At 36.3% G+C, this 21990-nt stretch overlaps 1 protein-coding gene across 5 annotated transcripts in view; it reads left to right on the top strand.

The window, feature by feature from the left end:
- ANO3 (anoctamin 3) overlaps positions 1–21990 on the top strand; it is a 415273-nt gene that overhangs the window by 373089 nt on the left and 20194 nt on the right. For all 5 annotated transcript variants that reach the window (XM_027072968.2, XM_053203366.1, XM_027072969.2 and 2 more), the window contains 4 exons: positions 481–645; positions 12872–12908; positions 16025–16136; positions 16888–16945. In XM_027072968.2, coding sequence (XP_026928769.1) covers positions 481–645; positions 12872–12908; positions 16025–16136; positions 16888–16945 — 372 coding nt within the window. The remainder of the gene's footprint in view (positions 1–480; positions 646–12871; positions 12909–16024; positions 16137–16887; positions 16946–21990) is intronic.

The raw sequence follows: 21990 nt of genomic DNA, 5'->3' as shown, positions 1-21990 counted from the left end.
GAATGTTGTTGGATTCCATGTTTAGAAGGAAGTTCTAAGATACCAACTTATTTTGCAACCCTCAGAGCGCAAGAAACCATATCCAGCTCAATACCTTGGTACTACATACTATTAAACAAAATTAAAATCACGGAAAGTCATGAATTATTGCAAAGACAATTTGGGAATATCTTTAAATAAAACACTCTTTGAGAGAAACAAAAATCATCTAAGATAAAATGGATATTTTTTGTGTTTCCCTGAAATTTATTAAGACTAAGCATTCTACTTGAAATTGGAAATTTGAGCAACTTAAATCTTACAATATGTATTTTGACTCTAATGTAACTCAATCCCTTAAAAGAAAAAAAAATGATGTATTCTTTCTTGGAAAAGGCAACTCCTTTAGCTCTGTGGGGGCAGTATATTAATCTATGGTATTGCTTTTGGTTTGTGAATTATGCAAAATATGGATGTCTCCTCTGGTCTCCCATATTGTAGATTTCTTTGGTGATCACTGCAGTGTTTGCTGTTGTCGTGTATCGCCTGGTTGTCATGGAACAGTTTGCATCATTCAAGTGGAATTTCATCAAACAACACTGGCAATTTGCAACATCAGCTGCTGCTGTCTGTATCAATTTTGTAATCATTATGGCACTGAATCTTGTAAGTGTTTACAGTTTTCAATAGGCGAAAAGGCATGGGTAGGGGAGAAGTCTGTTTCCTTCATGCTTGGATTGTATTTACAGGAATCCAAAATGAGACCAGCAATGCAACTCAGTTTAGCAGAAACAAAATTCATCTATGTGGTGTGGATAATGGATTTTTTTAAATTAAAATAAATAATGGTTGTACTGTCATCCTTTTCTTTGAGTTTATAGTCTTGATTAGTGAAAACTTCCATTCTAGTGTGTCTAGTGTGGACTAGAAAAGGTGCTATGCTCTTTTCATTCAAATAAGGGATTTTTTGGGTTCAAAAACCATTCCAAAAAACTGAACCTCAGTGGAGAATTTGTTACAAAGATATAGAAAAATCTATTCGAAATAGAAAGCTTGTTATCTCCAAGGCTTAATGTGATATAGAAAATAGCTACTCTATTTCTCTTTCCTGGGTCTAAGCATTTTTTTTCTCCTTCCTTCCTTCCTTCCTTCCTTCCTTCCTTCCTTCCTTCCTCCCTTGCTTCCTTCCTTCCTCCCCTCCTTCCTTCTTTCCTTCCTCCATCCTTCTTTCCTTCCCTCTTTCCTTCCTTCCTAATTTCCGTCCTTCCTTTCTTCTATCACCCATCCTTTTTCTTTCTCTTTTCCTCCCCCTTCCTCCCTTCCTTCCTCCTTTCCTTCCTTCCTTCCTTCCTCCCTCCCCTCCTTCCTTCCTTCCTCCCTCCCCTCCTTCCTTCTTTCCTTCCTCCATCCTTCTTTCCTTCCCTCTTTCCTTCCTTCCTAATTTCCGTCCTTCCTTTCTTCTATCCACCCATCCTTTTTCTTTCTCTTTTCCTCTTCTTTCTTTCTTTCTTTCTTTCTTTCTTTCTTTCTTTCTTCCTTTTTCAGTTCTTCTGTTTGCATGTCTACCCTCTTCTATCAAGAAATGTCTGCCTTTATTTAACCATGACCCATCTTTCTCTCATAGCCGCCAGGGATGCTGTGGTATTGCAATGATTTTGTTATCTTCTTTGGCTCTAACTACATGACCATGTTGGTCAGGTTTCCATAGTCCATTTAACTGAAATTATCTACTATTTCAATGTACTAATTTCTCAGAGAGAGCATCTGATTGGTTCAACATCATGTCCACTGATTGACTTGTGACCTATATGGATGAGAGGACATTATTATGCGTAGGTCCACATTTTCAGCAAGGACTATGGGTGGGGTCCTATTTCTCTGAAGACAGGAGGCACTGTTTAGCACATTTAGGATAATCTCTGTCCTTTAATTATTCCAACAATGACACAAGACCAGTATTCTCTCCATTATGTAAATAAGGAAACGGATTTGGAGAGTTTAAATAACTTGTCCTAGATCATATTATACAAATATGCTGATATATTTACATCATGAGATAATTTTTGTAGATATATGAGCAATATACAAATAACGATGTTGATATTATGTACAGGTAATGTGCATTTGGTTCCAAATATAGATTGACATAGATGTTTTGCATGTTTAGACTGGAGAGGGCTAGGACCATTTAAAATAATCAGGAAAGATTTTCAAAGAAAAGTGAAAAGTGATTGTGATAAGTAAGTTTTAATGCAAGGATGATAGTTAATATTTCCTACTGGGATCAGCTTTCTTCAGATTAATTTTTCTGGTAGAAGGAAAATACTATTTGCAGTCTCTCCAAATAAACCACATAACATATTTAATTTATGTCCTTGGCTCATACATTAAAGTAAATAATAAACACTGAAAAAAATATAATACAAAGATGGGGAGGCATGGATGGTAATGTATGTAAGGTACTATAGGTTGCACACTGCACAAGTCACTACATTGAAGGAGGAACCATTCATGGAATAGATGTAGGTTTTTATATTTATGATTATACTCTTCTGGTAGACAGTGAAAGATCTCGGTTCTAACAAAATCAATTGGTTATGACAATTTTACAGTAAACAAAGATTATTTGGATTGGCTTCGTTATGTGAGGAAAAGGAGGCTAACTAAATGATGTGTTTATTTCTAGGGAACACAAGCAACCAACCAGTCTGGTCTTAAATTGACTTTGTTTTTTATTTTTAGTAGGTTAGTTGACATAAAAATGATTGTCCAGAGTCCTGCTATCTAGGATGACCTTACAGGCAAGTAGGGACATGGAAAACACTGAAGAATGAATGTTATCATAGTCGAAGCACAGAGGGCTTTGAGTAAAATGGGAAAGAAACCACACACTGCCCCTTAAATTGGTGAGGTTGTGATGGTGTATCAGAAGATTCCATGCAAAGAGGACAGGGTACTTATTCTGATGAGCCAAGAAAGAGCAGACAGTGAATTGTCATTTGGGGAAATTCAACCCACAAATGTACAGAACCACAGAAGTGCATATTCTTTGTTCTAAGGGAATGGTAAGGGGTGTCTATAAAACATAAATTTATTGGAGAATGAAGAAAGAATAATTAGAAAAGTAGATCAGTGCCTAGCTGTGGAGATCTGGAATAGCATGTAAATAATTCGGACATCATCTTTTTTTTCTTTTTTCTTCTTGTGAGCAGTGGGGAGCCACTGGGTATTTGATAGGTGAATAACCACTAATTAGTGTACCTAATAAGATACACTTACAGATACGAAAGACATTAAAATATTAGGATATTGTATTATGTAATCACTATGCTGATAAATTTTAGAATTCTCAGGAAAAATGTCAGGTTCTCTGGAAAAAAAAAGTATGTTCAAAACTCCTAAAAGTAAAAGTAGATATTCTGAGTACATTATCAAACATGGAAAAAATTGGAAAAATAATGATTACACAAAAGTAATGCTATGTCATCTAAAACACTGTATTAATAAGATATTCTTTTGAATTTTAAGTAAAAAGATGATAATTTCCTGTTGTATAAATTAATCCCAAATTTAGACAAAAATGTAATGATTGATGAACAAACATAAACCTGATTTTAAAAATATATCTGGCAAAGATAGTATCGAAAATCAAACTAATGAGCAATTACAGCTACACAGATAAAAATCCCAAGTATACATAAAAATGTTATCAGGACTTATCTCTGAAAAGTACTGGTGATTATTTTCTTTACATATTGTCTAATGGTAAACATAGTTTGCATTTTCACGTTTTTTTACAATAAGCTTATTTTCCATTTAAAACTAGTAAAAGATAAATATTTGATATTAATTTCTGATATTTTAAAGAAATCATAAATGATGGCAGGCCAAGATTTATGTAGAAGGATAGGTTTTTATTGTATTATTTAAAGTAGTAAATATTGGCAACAGACCCCTTAAATGAGCAAAAATAAGAGAATATTAATTCAAGTTCTATATAATGGAACATAATATAACCAAGTAAAATGCTATTTTAATATCATTTCAGGACATGACATGCAGATACATACAAAGCATCTACAACTGCACTTGATTTCCATTAGAACACATCTGCATTTTTAAACTATAAAGGAATAACAATAAAATGTTGACACTGTAAGGAATGGCAATAAAATGTGGTTATCTCTCAATAGTGGAATAATATTTGATTTAGTGTAACCTTTTTGGTTCTTTCAAATATTTATATGTAGATTTTTACTTATAATCAGAAAAAAAGAATCTTTACTTTTAAAATATTCTACCATGGCATAAAATTTGGAACAAATTAGAAATGGAATGCACTTTATTTTTACTCTATATATGAGTCATCCATAAAACCACACCCACCCAGGTAGCAAACTTGGGTCACTTTTTAAATTTTGTCTTTCACTGCATAGAGAAAAGGTTTATCAGTGGCTGAGCCGCATGCCAGCACACGTGCGTGAGCGCGCATGCGCACACACACACACACACACACACACACACACACACACACTCTCTATTCCTTCTATTCCCATGTGTGCCCCCTGCCCTTCCCCTGCCCTCTGAATGCTGCCCAGGCTCTCATCACTTTGTGGTGTCTCTTCTCAGTTTGGTGTCTGAATAAAAAGCAGTGGACGCAGGACAGAAGCAGAGCAAAGATTTGCACTTGATCTTTGTGATCCTAGCCATGCCACAAACATCTCTGAGCGTTCAAATGAGGGTGATAAAACTAACGCATAGGAGTATTGAAAGATTAAGTGAGATCTTCTAGTATGTGGATGGGTCTCAATAAATATTAACCTTTTTCCTCTTTGCTTCTCTTCAATATTTTAAAATTTTATTTCTGTTTGTAAGTCTATATACACCCCATTGTCTTTATTGCAAAATACCAACATTTTCTTTAATGTTTCCCTTTCTTTTCATCTTTAAATGATAGAGTTTATTTATTAACCTTCAGTCCGATATAGGAATGCCAATAATCTTTTCTTTGTTCTTTTTAAGCTCTTCAAACCACATCTCATTTATTTATAATTTTTTCACTTTTTTTCTTTAAATATTACCTATTACTCATTCATAAATTTCTAAGTACTCAGAGTTGTCTGTAGAAAGGGAATCACATCTAACATGTTGTATTATGTCTTTTGATCCAATGTACGTCTAAAATATAAGAAAATTTGAAATATTTAATTGGTTCATGCAAAAATCATACCACTGGGCTAATTTTCAGTAGTCTTACTTCTTTTTAATGAGTTTTTTCCTTTCTGAAGTCTATTATTTTTATCTTTTTTTAGTTTTAAATTACAAAATTAATACATTGTTGCTATATAATGTACTGACAGTATGAAAACATTAAAAATAATAAGAAAAGTTGCTATTTTTTACCCAAAATTCCACCATTGTCACATCCAACCATAAACTCATTGTACCCATTGGAGGTCATCAATGTTAATGGTTTCATTTCTGTTTATTCCCCTCACCATCAAGTGTTAGTGCCTTCAAAAGAGTACCCTGTGTTCCTGTGTTTGACAGTTTGTTCCAAAGACCTACTGGTCTTCAAAAATATCTTAAGTGAATTAATGAACTGGGCTAATATTTTTGAAGATGGAAATTATTACATAGACAAAGAAAATGAAGAAATCCAATGTGTATCATTAATTTATGCTTGGGAAGGCAAGCATGACACTTCTGGGAACAGAACCTCCAGGTCCAGGATTCAATCCTTAATTTCCACCTATCTTTTCAGTTAAGCTGAAGAACTTGTCATGATTAGAACCTATAATTGAATAAAATAGGACCCTTTACCTTCATACATTTTCCTTACAAAAGGATTCTATTTTCACCAAAAATTTAAGAAATTGAAATTTTGCTGCTGTTTCCCTTGGTGTACCAAACTCCAATTTCGTATTATTCCAGGTGCTGCTAAATGACCAATCCCTTAAGCTCTGACTCTGCCCCATTTCCAACCCCCAACCCCAGTTATCATCCTTTCCCTAGAATAACAATGAACCCACATACACACAGTCTTCTCTCTCATAAGCTTCAGATACAATTTGTTCTCACTGAGTTTGTACATTTAATGAGGTTCAATATATTCTTTACTCCAAAGTACTGCATTTTACAGATAACAAAGGCTAAACTAGATGGAGTGAATCTCTAATTGTAGAAATAAGATCTCCGGAGGCCGATGAGGATAGCATTATTTTTGTCATAAAAACAATCTTTTGAGATTCTCAAAATCCCACTAACTCTACTTAATTAACACAGGAGCCCATGTAACTACCTAGTGCTATAGCTCATCCGTTGTTCCTGAGAGAAGACAAAACTGACTTTCTTTTTTCAAATGTTTATTTCAAATGTTATTCAAATGTTGGGAATTTTGACATAAAGATTTAGAGATTGTTGGAGGTGAACTAAGCTGTAAAATTTCTCCTTTGCCCTTGCCACTAACTTAGGAAAAGATTTTTTAAATGGATTTAGCATAAAGGAATTGAACTACAAAGCCAACCAAACAAATGTGAAAAGAATGTCATATTCCTCCGATTTAATCAGTATAAAACCATAATGCCCTTCTGAATTTATGTATTCCCCCCCTACTCAAGATGTTAAGGCACTTCACATTATTTAACAGCCCATCTAATTTACCTGAACCCACAGGGTCAATTTAAGGTCTTAATCAAATAAACATAAATTAAAACCATTAATCTTAAAATGTCAACACTTTAAAAAAATAACACCACCAAAAAGAATGACCTAGAATACCAAACACTACCATCTGTTATTTTTGGACAAACACTAAATATGCAGCGCATAAAAATGTGCTTTTTGTTTCTTAATAGCTAGACTGTGTGATCCTTGTGCTACCATAGCCTCCAAATGAGCATTTGGCGTCAGTCAAAATAGTCTACTAATCTCATAGGCTTTTCAGCTATAATACATGTGCATGAAATTATTAAATATAGGCATGGCAAAGCCGTTTCAATCAGTCTAACAATTTTTTAAATCAGAAACTTTTAATATTTAACGTACACAGCCAGAAATCTTAAGTCATTCATGCATTTGTTTTGTCTCTTTCATCGTGTCAATGACTGTTGTGACTTCTGCTTCTGTAACATCTCTCTTACCAATTCCCTACTCACCATTCTCACTTCTACTTCCTTAGTTCAGCTACTTGTAATTTCTAGCTTGGACCATTGCAGTAGCCTTCTCACTGGTTAGTCTTCCTGTCTTTGTTTTTCAACTCTTTTCATCTCCCTTGCCCACTGCTCTTAGAAGGATCTTTCTAAATTGCAGATTTGGTCATTTTATTTTGTGCCTGAAACTGCTTAACAGGTTTCCATTGCCTCTAGTGTAAATTCTAAATTTATTAGCAAGGCATGGAAGACTTGATTATTTAAAGTCAGTTTTCCTTTCTCTTCTTGTCTAAAGTTGGGCCTCACTCCCTCCCTTTCAAACCACTCTTCTCGCTCCCTGGCATTTTACTTTTTTCACAACCGTATCTCTTGGCTCAGCCTATAAAACCACTCCAGCCTACAAAACCATTTCTGCTTGCTCCCTGGCATTTTACTTTTTCACAACCCTATCTCTTGGTCCACAGTGCTTCCTCTATTTACCTTTGTAATTTCTTTTATCTCCTTGGAAGCTATTTCTTTATCTATGAAAATTCCAGTAAAGGATCATTTCCTTCCATAAAGCTTTTTCTCAATCCGAAATGTAGAATCAAATAATCTCTTCTTTGTGTTTATTTTTCTCACAAGGTGCTTGGACATGCCTATTCTCCCTCCTTGTCAGACTCCCTTGATAGAATTAAACAATGCCTCCTGTAAATGCTCTCCTGTTACAGTGCTTGGAGCATGACTTTTCTCCCACTATCGGGGTGTAAGCTCCTTATGAGCGGGCCTCCTCACTTTTCTATCTCCAGGTCTTTTGCCTATGTCAAAAAGATATTTATAATATATTCTTCAAATAAATTTTAAATACTCTGTTCTCTAAATTTTCTAGCATCTTGAATATTATTCACATTGCAGAAATCTTAGCATCTTAGATAATTGCTCAAAGTTATTTTTGTTATTAGAATTATATTTTCAATGTCTTTCAGGTTTGCAGCACTCATTATTTTCATTCAAGCTAATAATTAAAAAGAATATACATCCTCTAAGGTTTCAAAACAAATGGATCATAGCATCCCTAAGTAAATATTCCATTTGGGATAAAAATATGGGTGAAAATAATTAAAATTTGATCACAAGTCCATTCTACAGATCATGAAAGTACTGAAGAATGTTTCCTGTCCTTACTAAGCTTCAAATCACCTGGAACACTTGAAAAACTAGAGATTTCTGAGTCCCATTTAGAATCTCCTGTGTAGAGCTAGGAAATCTGTATATAAAACAAAATATTCAAAAATATTCTCTAAGTGAGTCTGATCCAGCCAGTCTCTAAAATGCCATTAGGAAATCACCAATTTAAAGGATCTGAGGTAATTTTGATACATAGCCAAGATCAGAAACTACATTTTCAAAACTAAATCGCAAATAATTTAACAATGATTAAAACTTCAACATATTATTTTAACATCTCTTTACCAGGTATACAGCTAAAAATCCACAAAACCAGAATTAGAAACCAGGAGTTACTCTTCACTAATCCCATCCTTTTTGTCCTTTATGTTGCTGCCCTGAATGCTATACTACTTAAAGGTACCATAAGTAGCAGGGTTACTATTATATCAGGTAATGTTTCCTGTGTGTCTCAGTGGGTTGAGCATCCAACTCTTGATTTTGGCTCAGGTCAGGATCTCGAGGATGAGATAAGATAAGATAAGACAAGTCAAGACAAGATAAGATAATTTTTGAAAAATAGAAATTAAAAAATGCTTAAATGTGCAAGTATTCCAAAATGTATATTCTTGTTGCCTGGCAATCAAATCTTAATTAATTAAAGAATAGGTGACAGTAGCATGACAGCTGTCTGGTCTCATGATTAATGTGTAATTTTAAAGAGAAAATAGAAACATCACTGAAGAAATACTCTTGTAGTTTGAAATATCTGGGATTAAGCCAGTTAAAACTATTTCAACATTGTCAACAAAAGAATGAGCTTTTTTTGATATTCTTCTTTTCATTTTAAAATTTTTGTACCCTTTGTACACTATCACCGAAAAAAAAAAAAGATAATTCAAAATACATTTAACTAAAGTATTCCATGTTGATTCTGGACTCTTTCACATGAGAGATTTATTTCCATCTCTAGATTTGAGAACATCCATTCTTATGTTTCTCTCATGGGCCTAACCACTGAAGACCTCAAATGTACCTAACTTCTTTAACACTTGGTTACCAATTACAATGCAAATAGGTTATTGTGGAATAGGGTGGATCAAAGGATTGGACCACACCTCCTAATGTGGAAAAGAGGTAATGCCAAATGACTCATTTAATAAGAGGACCAGCTTTTTAAAAAAAAACATTAGTTTGTTCATGTCTATATCCATGGTTTCTAGAAATTCAGAAAGGTAGAATTGAATTCTACAGACCTTACCGTGGACTACCAGGCCCTGAAAAATGTTTTCTTTCTGAGACCTAACTCCTTTCTTACTACCTTGCTCCTTTACTGCCTCCCCTCCTGATCCTTCAACATCCTTGCCCTTTAACACACCAAATGCGTCCAATCTCAGGGCACTCCCACTTCCTATTTCTGCTCACTTCCAAGGTAGTGAGCTCAGATCTCTTCTTGGCTCCCTCCCTCACTTCACATATGAGCTCTATGCTCAATTGTTGCCTTCTCAGAGATGTTTTCCTGACCACACTATAAAATAATACCATTTAATACACTATATAATACACCATAAAATAATAAGGGTGCCCACCACCCTTCTCTATGTACACAGCCTCCTGTATTTTTCCCTTTGGGTACTATTCTTTTCATGACCAATTGCATATTTGTCATTTGTCTCTAACCACTGGTATGTAAGTTCCATGAAACTGGAGACTGTGTGTGTCTGTTTACTGTGTTCTTTTTTTTTTAATGTTTATTTTTGAAGGAGAGACAGAATGTGAGTGGGGGAGGGGCAGAGAGAGACTAGCCACAGAATCCACAGCAGGCTCCAGGCTCCAAGCTGTCAGCACAGAGCCTGATGTAAGGCTCAAACTCACACACCGTGAGATAATGACCTGAGCTAAAGTCAGATGCCCAACTGACTGAGCCACTCAGGCACCCCTGTTTACTGTGTTCTTGAACACTATCTGGCCCATTAGAAATTCCTCATAATTAATATAACATAATTTAACATAATTAACATAATTAATATATATGACCAAGAGAATTTCAGCTTACTGAATGCACTAGAGAGTGATGGCTAGAAGTATAGGTTCTCCAGGGCCTCTGGGTGGATCAGTTAAACACCCGACTTCTGGTTTTGGCTCAGGTCATGCTTGATCTCAGTCTGTAGGGCTCCATGCTTGACAGTACAGGGCCTGCTTGGGATTCTCTCTCTTGTGTTTCTGCCCCTCCCTCTCTCCCTCTCTCAAAATAAATAAATAAACTTTAAAAAAAGTACAGCTTCTCCGACAAGAGATCTATATATATAATGTACATATATAGTGTAGTGACCACAACAATTGTCCCTGAACTTCCCTATTCTCTCTTCCCCCAAATACATATTCATTCCCACCTTGCACGTGTGTGTGCACGTGCGCGTGCGCACACACACACACTCACAGCCCATGATTGCTTGCATACAGCATACAGTTAGATATATCTAATTTTGGTTTCTTCCTGCATTTTGTAGTTTTGGAGTTAACAAGTCAGTGTGCAGGAGTTGACTTTGTAGCTCATCATCATGGTGGTGCCAGTTAGCTACCATCTGGGCCTTCCATGATGCGGGTTCTCAAGTACCCCAGAAAGCTTTCCAAGACAGTATTTCCAGGGGTGACACAGCATTTTTGTGATTTATAACATTCTTCCAAAGATTACTGTAATCCACTGGGGCATCTCCTATGGATATTTCCATTGCAGGGAAACAGACAGGTTCTGTGTGCCAGGTGTTAGGACAAAAATCAGATATGGTTTCTGGGACAAGGCACAGGATAAATGGTACAAGAGAACCATAATAGTAACTCCTGACTTAGCTGTTAGTTTAGTAGTGTTACTTAGGCAAGGTACCTGACATTCTAAACATTGGTTTCCTGTTCTGTAAAATGGGGATAATTATACCTATTTGATAAAATTGTTGTAAGGACCAAATTAAATAATATTATATATGAAGCACTGCTTGGCACCAGCCAAATACTCTAAATGGCTGTTATTTAAGTAAAATTTTCTTTCACTCTCTATGAGGGCACTGAATTTAGTGCTAGAAGCACAGTACTGTGGAAGTACTATTTGTTGATTTGTAAGTCTATCCTGTCACACTGCTTTGGAGTGTGGATTCTATAATCATCTTACTTGATAAATGGGGCTTGGAAAAGAACATGTGAAGACAATTTTGGTACTCATGAATTCAAGGTAATCTTGTTCTAAAATTTTAAAAAAATCACAGTTTGTGTATATAGCTAAAAATTAAAACAAAAACCACAACAAACTGCACAAGAGGTAGAATGAGACTGTTTATACTCAATATAATCTTTCTGGCTCAGGATAGCTCTTCAGAGGAAGTTTTGAATCAAGCAGATTATGAATAATCACAATAGTTTTAGTGAAAGAACTGTTAGGGAAAGTGAACAACTTTTAGAGTGTCCAGATACCTACCTATTAATTTGGCATGCCAACAGGTAGAGTTCCTGGAATTTATAATCTGAAGAATAATGTGTTGAAATATGGGGTTATGTAGTTATATTGACATGTACCCACATATACCCACAAGCACACACTACCTTTCTGCCTGTAGCGTATTTGTTTTCTGCAATGTGTTTACTTGGAATTTTGGGAAATATGTTTCCTCTCCTTAAGTCTGTATGAGTGATGGACTGGGTAAGAGGAGAAGGGGGAGGGTGGCAGAAGGTGAAAACTATTACCACAAAACTCAGTTGTGCTTGTAACTTACTTTTGGATTCCACAGATTTTGCTTACCAGTCTTATTGTAACACCAAACCTGTTTTGTTCTTTAGGAATGCAAACTACCACACACTGTTTGTCTTAGCTTGAAAATTCTTTGTCAATAATAAGGAATTTAAACTTCCACTTACAATTCCAATATAGTTAAAAGTATATATAACTTGGTGATCAAATCCCAGATCAGCCATTGATTAGTTGAATGACTTTTGTTAAAAAAATATTTTTAGTTTTTTAAAGTCTCATTTCCTTGATTTATAAAATGGAAATAAAGATAGCTACCAGAAAAGACTTATTATTACAGAAACCAAGTGTGTCTGTATGTATATATACACATATTTATAACATGTTTATATTACACATTATACGTGTTTAGTGTCTGTGTGTGTGTGTGTGTGTGTGTGTGTGTGTGTGTGTGTGTCTGTGTGTTTGTAAAGCACCACATAGTAAGTTTTAAAGCATGCTTCAGCTTAATTAAAAATGTAGCCACTTTGGGGCGCCTGGGTGGCTCAGTGGGTTGAACGTCCAACTTTGGCTCAGGTCATGATCTCGTGGTCTATGATTTGGAGTCCTGCATCTGGCTCTGTGCTGACAGCTCGGAGCCTAGAGCCTACTTTGGATTCTGTGCCTCCCTCTCTCTTTCTGCCCCTCCCCTGCTTGTACTCTGTCTCTCTTGCTCTCAAAAATAAATAAACATAAAAATTTTTTTATAAATGCAGCCACTTTGTAGACTACACTTCAGATCTTTCCTTGAATAGTGTAAATAGCAGCCTCTTCTAGAAGAAAAGAAATAACATTCACTATTTGTTTTCTTTTATTACAGGCTTATGAAAAAATTGCTTACCTTCTCACCAACTTAGGTAAGTCCTTTGTTTTTACCTCGTTCCCTAGTTAAAGAGTAACATATGGACATATCAGTCTGTAGTTGCTTTATGTATTTTAGCATTTTTTAATGTTTATTTATTTTGAGAGAGAGAGTGTGAGAGCACGTGCAAGCTGGGAGGGGCAGAGAGAGGAGAGAGAAAATCCTAAGCAGACTCCAGGCTGTCACAGCAGAGCCCAGTGTGGGGCTGGATCCCACCAACTGTGAGATCGTGACCTGAGCTGAAATCAAGAGCCGGACGCTCAACCAACTAAGCCACCCAGGCACCCCTATTTTAGTATTTTAATATCAACTTCAGTTTTATAAATTGTCAATCAAAATGAAAGACATGCATGGAAGGTTGGAGCATACTGTATAACTACAGAGAGGCAGTTTATGTAGTTAGCACACCTAGTTCTCCCTACATGGAAGTGCTTTTTCCCTACCTTAGCAGGTCTTTGGGCTTTCCCCCAAATATTTGTTTTTACCAAAATGTTGTACTATATGTACACAAATTAAAAGGCAAAATAGTATTAAGAAATTTATAAGTAAAACCAGTACTCTGCCACATTACCCATTCTGATTTTCCACTTTCCTGAAAGACTACTTTTTAATAATTTTAGTAATTTCTTTTGTTATTTCCTATCCTATTTCTAAATAATGTGTTTCTCTGACATTCTTGGATTTTTCAGCTTTGGGAAGCTATTGCCTTTCTATTCCAAATGACAAGAACTTAGGTCTTAACATTCTCTGCAGTGTTCTCTCCTCGCACACTTTCCCTCTGTCACATGTTATACACACATCATTTTGCCTCCTTCCAAAGTAGTTATAGTCAATGGATTTGGACTTCTTAAAAATTTTTTTTAATGTTCATTTATTTGTGAGAGAGAGACAGACAGAGTGTGACCAGGGGAGGGACAGAGACAGAGGGAGACTCAGAATCCGAAGCAGGCTCCAGGCTCTGAGCTGTCAGTGCAGAGCCCTACCTGGGGCTCGAACCCGCGAACCATGAGATCATGACCTGAGCCAAAGTCAGATGCTCAACCGCTCAACCGACTGAGCCACCCAGGCACCCCTCAACGAATTTGAACTTTAACTCAAATTAACAGTGTTTACATCATTGTTTTCTATATAACTGTTTTTATATATAAAGTATGGGGTGTACTATGGTTGTTTCCTTTCTTATACAACCTTTATACTTTCATGATGCTAATAATAGCCCTTTTTTCCTTGATTTTCTACATAGTTTCCTTAATTTATCCCAAACTTTCTGCCTCAACTCTGAATGGTCTCTAAACACATTCAAAAACATCAAGTACTCTCTTCATTTTCTTTTCTTCTTAGAGTTACCCTCCCTGAACCCAGTGTTACTCCAGTCTCGAGGGCCTACCCTTGACAGCTCAGAGCCTGAAGCCTATTTCAGATTCTGTGTCTCCCTCACTCTCTGACCCTCCTCTGCTTGTGGTCTCTCTCTCCCTCTCTCAAAAATAAACAAACATTACAAAAATTTTTAAATTAAGCCAACTGATGAAAAGAGTATCAGTTTTGTCAGACAGAAGTCAATTCAAGAACAAGAGCACGCATATGAAGAAAATAATAAGAATAAAGTCACCATGTTAATATTAGGCAAACCAAAATTTAATATCTGTTTGAGTGAGAAAGAGAGATACTTCATACTTATGAACAGTCTACCAGGTCAGTACAATAGTCATAATTTGTCTATATCTTTTTATAAACCTCCAAAATGTAGAAAGCAAAACATGATAGAAATCCCCCCCAAAATTGACGAAACCATACTCAAAATATAAGCCAGGATACAAAGCATTTGAATATCATAAGTAACAAGCTTCTCTTAAAATATATATAAATGGGATGCTCAACAAAAAATATACATGTTCTTTTCAAACACTTGATAACATAGACAAAATATATCCAAATAATTTGAAGGCAAGTGAAACTGCAGCTTTTTTGACCCAAAGCAGAAATCACACAGGAACGTTTGTGGATCATGACGCAATAAAAGTAGAAGTGGAGAACCAAAAACAAACTACACAATGGGGATTTTTTAAAAATCCATATTCTCATCTCTAAATAAGTTTTATGCTAAATTTGCAAACTGTTTAGAATGCAGCAGCGGTGAAAACACAACCAACCAAAACTTTGGAGCAACACAGGCTCTCCAGACTGCTGTCACTATGGCCCACCAACCAGTCAGCCTGGGGACCGCCCCACAGACCCCTGTCACTTCTGGCACATACTCTCGTTGGACTTGGACTCCCGCCAGACCAGTTCCCCTGTTCTGTGTCTGGATCATGCATACGTCGGGGCCCATCTTTTCCTGAGATCAGATCCCATCTATTTTCTATCCTTCTTGAATTCTTTAATTGTATGAAAATGCATATTAGCTGTGCATACAGCTCTTCTAGCCTTATTTGGATACTGGGTGGGAGTAGAGGCTACAATACACACTGCCACCTTTATCCCATCTCTCTCATTATTTTTGTTTTGTTAAGAGTCATAGAAACATAGGACATAAGAATGGACAATGTTCTTAAAATCATCTTGCCTAATTCCTTGTTTCATAAACATTAAAATTGGTTGCAAAAAAAATGTAAAGAGATCCACTTGAGATCCCCAGAAAATTAGGTGTAAAGTTGAGATAGGAGCTCAGCTCTTATGACTGAGGTAGCCCTCTTTCCTTTTACCATTCCACTTCTGTCTGTGCAAAATATCCATTCTTTAAAGAACTCTGTGGATAATTTAGGTCCTTCTTCGAGCATAGCCAGTTTGGGTGAAGGACTGATCCAATGTATATGGTTACTTCTAAATGAGAATAGCAGAGAGAATCCTGAAAATCTTTATATATGAATAGCGGGCATTGTATTTTTGTAGCTCTGGAAAAAGTCTAAAGATTGTATCGTTGGATCCCTTTATCAACCCTGTACAGCAGATATCATCATTCACATTTTGCAGATGCTGACCTACAACTCAGAGATGCTGATTGTCTTGTAGAACTAGTAAATGTTCAGAACATGAACCTGGGGTTTCTGAGTCTATATCCATATTTCGTGTTTTTCACCTCATCTATGTAAACATATCCTCTTTTCCTTTTAGAATATCCTCGAACAGAATCTGAGTGGGAAAACAGCTTTGCTTTGAAGATGTTCCTTTTCCAGTTCGTTAATTTAAATAGTTCTATCTTCTATATTGCTTTCTTTTTGGGGAGGTAAGTCGACTTTATGCATGTTGTCTTTGCAGAGTGAAAAAGATTGCCAACCGTTCCATTGCCAGTTTGTTAACAAGGGTTACAAATTCTTGTCCCCTGCCTTAGAAAATTACTAGTCCGTCTTCCCATATGTTTCAATCAAAAGACTTCATTCAAAGTACAGGACAGGTGCCACTACCTATTAAAGTTGGCATAAAAAATAAAGCCTGTGTGCCATGCTTGGGTTGAATGATGACTATCCAATCATCAGTGATGGTTTTGTTAAATACAAAAATAATTTTTGTATAACCCTAGGTTATAGTTCCTTAGTGTGGAAACTTCTACCTATTACGATGACATTTTTTTCCCCTGTCTTTGCTGCACAATATGAAAAAGAAGCATATTAAACTATGCTCAACACTCCAGAGGTACTGAAGCTAGAACCATTTTAAACTAAACAACTCAGCACATTACATTAATGTTCATTAGCTAGGTGCACAGAACATTAAAGATCTACAGGTGAAAGTGGAAAATTTCCTTTGGCTGGTTTGTCTATACTTTCTCACCCCACTGGCATGGCATTCACACACCACGTTTTTTTCCTTTTTAAGTCAGGTACTTTGATGTGTAAGCATGGTCTAAGTCAGCAGTTCGGGGACAAGATGCCCCAGTGAACCTTGATGTCTACCTACACATGCACTTGTTGTGATGCATTAGATGTTCTTCAGTCAACCCCACATAAATGCTAATGAATTAAAATGCCTTTTTACAGATTTGTAGGCCACCCAGGAAATTACAATAAACTTTTTAACCGGTGGAGACTGGAGGAAGTAAGTAACCTTGTAAGGGTGGGTGTGGGCCTGGGTGTGGATATGGGTCAATGATCATAGAAGGGGAGTGGGTGGGAAGAGAGACACAGAGAATTTGGGTACACGGAATTTCAGACATGCTGAAGATGTGTTACTGGTAGAGAGTTCTTAAGGGTTCAGAAATGAAGGAACTACATCTTCCCAAAAGAAGGGTGTGAACTTAAAGGTTAAGCCCTAAAATCCTGACCTCAGCTCTTTAATTTTCTGTCAAATCCATTTCTTCATTCACAAAGCCCAGAAATTTAGCTCCAGGAATTTTTCACTTTGGGGGAATTATTATAATCTATTCCATGGGTTTTTGAACTTTTAAATATGTTAGGATTCCTTTCAAGCAGGGAAACTTCATCCAAAAGAAATCTTACTTGAAACACCAATCTATAATTATATAGATGTGTGTCTTCTAAGTCTCATAGTTTTGTGTTGATTTATAATATGTATGTTATAGAAACAAAAGGTCTAGTATTGCTGGATCACAGGGTTAAACACTCTATATATTGTCACTGAGACTGACAAATTGTCTTCCAAAATGCCAGTCCGTATAGCGTATGAGCCTGCTTCCTCAGACTTTTGCCAACAGAAACATTTTAATTTTTACCAATATAACATCTAAAAGATATCTCCTTTTGATTTCAGCTCCTTTAATTACGAGTAAAGTGGAGAATATTTTTCATACGTTTGTTGGATACTTTATATTTCTGTGTGTATGCGCTATTCTTGCTCATTTCCATTAGACTATTTTTCTCTGTCCTAATAATTTATAGACTAATATGCTCTCATCTTTCAAATTTGCTGAAGATATGTTTCTCATTTTCTTGTATATCTTAATTTTGTTTTGATGCATTTTTTTAAAAACTGTAGAACATTTTTCAACTAAAATATCATTGCTGTTAATGACTTCAGGACTTATTATAAGATATACTTATCTTGCTGTTAAGATTTCAGGACTTATTATATTCTCCATCTTGAAATCATGTCTATTTCTGAGCTCTGTTCTGTCTCATTGGTCATATGGTTTATTGCTTCTCTAGTTCAAAATTGTTTTAATTATTCTAATATAAAATCCAATTTAATATATGGTAGTATTAGTAGGAGGTCATAATTTACAGAGAGGCTAACAAAGGATTCCCTGAGAAAACAGATACTTTCAGTCTCTATATAAAAATTTCTCCAAAACTCAGGGGAGTTGTCATTGATATTGTCTCCCTAGAGCCTTCTAGTTGATTGGAATATATGGAGAAAACCTAAAACTTCCTGAGAACAACATGCTTTACATCATAGAAAACTGGTTCAAATGCTAACCTTGTTACTTATTAATTCTTTGCCCTTAATTTAATCCCTCTGAATATCTGTCTCCTCATCTTTAAACTGGCAGTAGTAATACTTAGGTTGCAAAGTTGTTTATAGATAAGAGGCAATTTGCATAACACACTTAGCACAAGCCCTGGTCTTTGGAAGGCACTCTGATTGTAGCTGATAATTATCAATGCTCTGTCTCCACAGCCACCTGGGTATTATCCTCTCAGGCGAAGACAGATGCAGGCTTTCCATAACTCCAGGCCTTCAGGAAGTCCCCAAATCAAACTTGCAGTTTTCACTCATAGCCCAGATTATCTGCTAAGAGGCTTTCATCTACCCAGTTTGGGACCCAAGGCTTACTTTTTACCAGGAGTGATCAACTGGATTTAGCAAAGGGCAGTGTGGGGAACCGAGTGGTACAGGCAGGTAGATCTGCATATTGATGCCATTTTAGGAACTGCTGTCACCAATAATTTTGTTCAATTGGATACTTTTACTCTTAAATGTAAAATTATTGGAAGTCATGGTTCTTCTTTGGGAATCCCAGAGAAACAATCCCAATGCTGGTGTCAAGAAAAATGTTTCATAACCATTGTAGACATTTTCCACAATATATATGGATGGCCGTATTTTCCAACAAATTATTATTTATTTTGAAAAAAATCAGTGAAATGAAAAATGTGAATTTGTAATAGACCCTAGAAATTCTAGAACTGTACACATAAATCTACTTAAGGGAAGATAAAAATTGACTCTCTGAATTCAATCATACCACAAGCATTTATTGACACATACTCTATTCCAGCACCCTACTGGGTAATATGGGGTATACAAATGAAGACGCCCTTTTCCTTTCTTGATGATGTTAATAGTTTTGAAGAAAAGAATATAGCCGTGTTATATAACAAGTATTTTGTCTTTGGAGTCTGACGATCTACATTCTAATTCAGTCCCACCCAAATGCATGATTTTAGTATCTCTAAGTCTCAGGTTTTTCTTTTGTAAATTGTGATAAGAATAACTATCTCAGTAGTATTGGTGATAGGAGGATAAAACTGGATCATGCATGTACAAATAGTGGTAGCTATTATAAACAAAGAAAAGTACCTCGGTTTTATTTAAAACATTTATGAATTGGCTATACTAACCTTTCTTCATACTATGTTGTATAATATCTCACATAAACATGTTATGTAAATCTGGGGCGCCTGGGTGGCTCAGTTAGTTAAGCGTCCGACTTCGGCTCAGGTCATGATCTCGCAGTCCGTGAGTTCGAGCCCCGCGTCGGGCTCTGTGCTGACAGCTCAGAGCCTGGAACCTGTTTCAGATTCTGTGTCTCCCTCTCTCTCTGACCCTCCCCCGTTCATGCTCTGTCTCTCTCTGTCTCGAAAATAAATAAACGTTTAAAAAAAATTTAAATCATGTTATGTAAATCTATATAAAATGTTAATAATGGCTAATATTTAATGAGTGCTTGCTATATGCCAGCACATTCCAGCAATTGTCCCTAACTGTTCTAGATGTATTAATGCATAAATTCTATTATTATACTCATCTTACAGAAAAGGAAATAGAAATTGATACAAGTTCTGTAATTTGCCTACAATTATAGAAACCTATTTCCAAATTGATGAAGTCATCAGTTTGATTCAACCAACCTAGCATCAGAGTCTGCGCTTTGAACATTGTGCTTTCCAGCCACCATTGGGATAACACAGAGGCACAGTCGAAAACATAAAGGCAATTGATTTGGATAAGAGATGGCTGAATGATTGCTGACTCACACATGTAAATTGGATTTAGAGTAAACATACTTCATGTGAAAGGAACACGAGTATCAGAATCTGATAGTCCTGTCTGTCACCTAGCTTTATCATCTACAAACTGAAGATACCAACACCCATCTTATGAGGTTCTCAGGAGGAGGAGCAAATGAGAAACATATGTTAAGGCCCCAGCTCTGGGCTGTCCACAGTCATATGATTTTTTGGGGGGAGGGAGGTGCAAAGGGAATGAAAGCCTGGGTCTCCTGCGTGCTCATTTATGCTCTTTTACTCATTCAAAGTATAGGCTCTCTTACCAATTGAATTTTAGAGTTGAAGGACTATATTTCTCCAGAGGGAACCATTGTATGAGAGGGGCAGACACACAAAAACTATTTCTGCCCTATAAACCACAAAGTCATAAAGGCTCAATTTTAACAAAATTAAAAATGGCCTGTCATCCAGGCCACTTTGGCCTATGACTGTGGAGAGTGAGCCAATCACATGGTTCTATAATGGTCTTTGTTTTCCCTTTCCACATAATAATATGCTCTGGTATTCAAGGCAACAAACACACTTGGTAAATAGAATTCATCTTTAATGTTATGTACAAGAGTAGAGGATTAGGGTGCAACAGACCAAGGCGTTCAGTTCCATTACCAACAGTCTACACTATATGACCTTGTACAAGTTAATTTACATCTTTGAGTCTATTAAAAAAAAATAGTTTCCGCTTGCAACTGGGGTCTAGGCCTGCCTCTGTAGCTTAGTAATTATTCTGTTTCAGACGTTGTACGGAACCCATTTATCGTATATATGCGGGAGAACTAGGGGGTCCTAAATTAATCCTAGAAAGAAAGGGCAGGCTTACATGGGAGAATTGAGACTTCTCCACACAGTAAAAATTACCGCTGGCAAGCCCTCTCTCTGGCTCAGTTTAGGGAGTTTTAAATTACTGGGCTGGAACCAGAAAACCAGGCTCTTCGTGTCCTAATTATCTGTTCCCTTTGAAGTCCCACTGGTACCAATTTGATAGAAATAGAAACTGTGGATCAAAGCTATAGTGACTATTGTTCTTATGAGCAGGACAGGAACCCATTTCTAAAGAAACAGACCCACGCTTTCCTACCCAAGTGTCTTCTACAGTGCAAAGTTTTCAAGCAAAACACATTAGTTGCAATGTTCATTGCAATCACATTTTTGTTTGTGGGGGTTTCTAGTGCTACCCTTTATTGCATATCTGAAAAAGCAGAGAGCCGCAGAGAAGGCAAAACTGGGTCATACTGACAAGCCATTCTGTGGCATGCTTTTATCACTAAAAAATACATTCGAGGTAGATATTCCCTCTTCAGGATATAGAGCAACTGCTACCAACCTTGAGAGTGGGCTAGACTGAATGACTCACTTCAGAAAAGAATAGGGAAAGGGCAAAATGAGTAACTTTACAGTAGAAATACCTGGCAAACACTGTATCAACCAAGTGATGAAGATTAATGTCACTAGTGATGTTGTGTGGAGAGCATGTAGCTTCTGATAGAATGTGATGAAAATGGTACTTTATGTTTGTGATCTCCTTCCATCCTCAAAACACATAAGCCCAGGTTAAACACATGAAAACATCAGAGAATGTTGGTTTCTCAGCTTTGACAAATATACCCTGGTGATATATAAGGGGCAATGGAGGACTGAAGTGCGTACAGGCATTCTCTGTACTATCTTTGCAAATTTTCTACATTTAAAATTATTGTAAGACAGAAAGTTTATTCTAACTTACACATTTTTCTATCTCCTGATTGTTAATAGATATATAGTATTCATAGCAATCATTAAATAGGATCATGCCTAATACAGACCTTGGCAGATAGTAAGTGCTCATTAAAAGTTTGTCTTCTTGTTATTGCTGTTACAACTTTGATCACTATTCTTCTCTAATTACTGAAAACGTCC

The sequence above is a fragment of the Acinonyx jubatus genome, chromosome D1 (assembly GCF_027475565.1).
Source record: "Acinonyx jubatus isolate Ajub_Pintada_27869175 chromosome D1, VMU_Ajub_asm_v1.0, whole genome shotgun sequence".
NCBI classification, from domain to species: domain Eukaryota; kingdom Metazoa; phylum Chordata; class Mammalia; order Carnivora; family Felidae; genus Acinonyx; species Acinonyx jubatus.
Note: the sequence above shows the minus strand (reverse complement) of the source record. Positions and strands in the feature narration are given on the sequence as shown.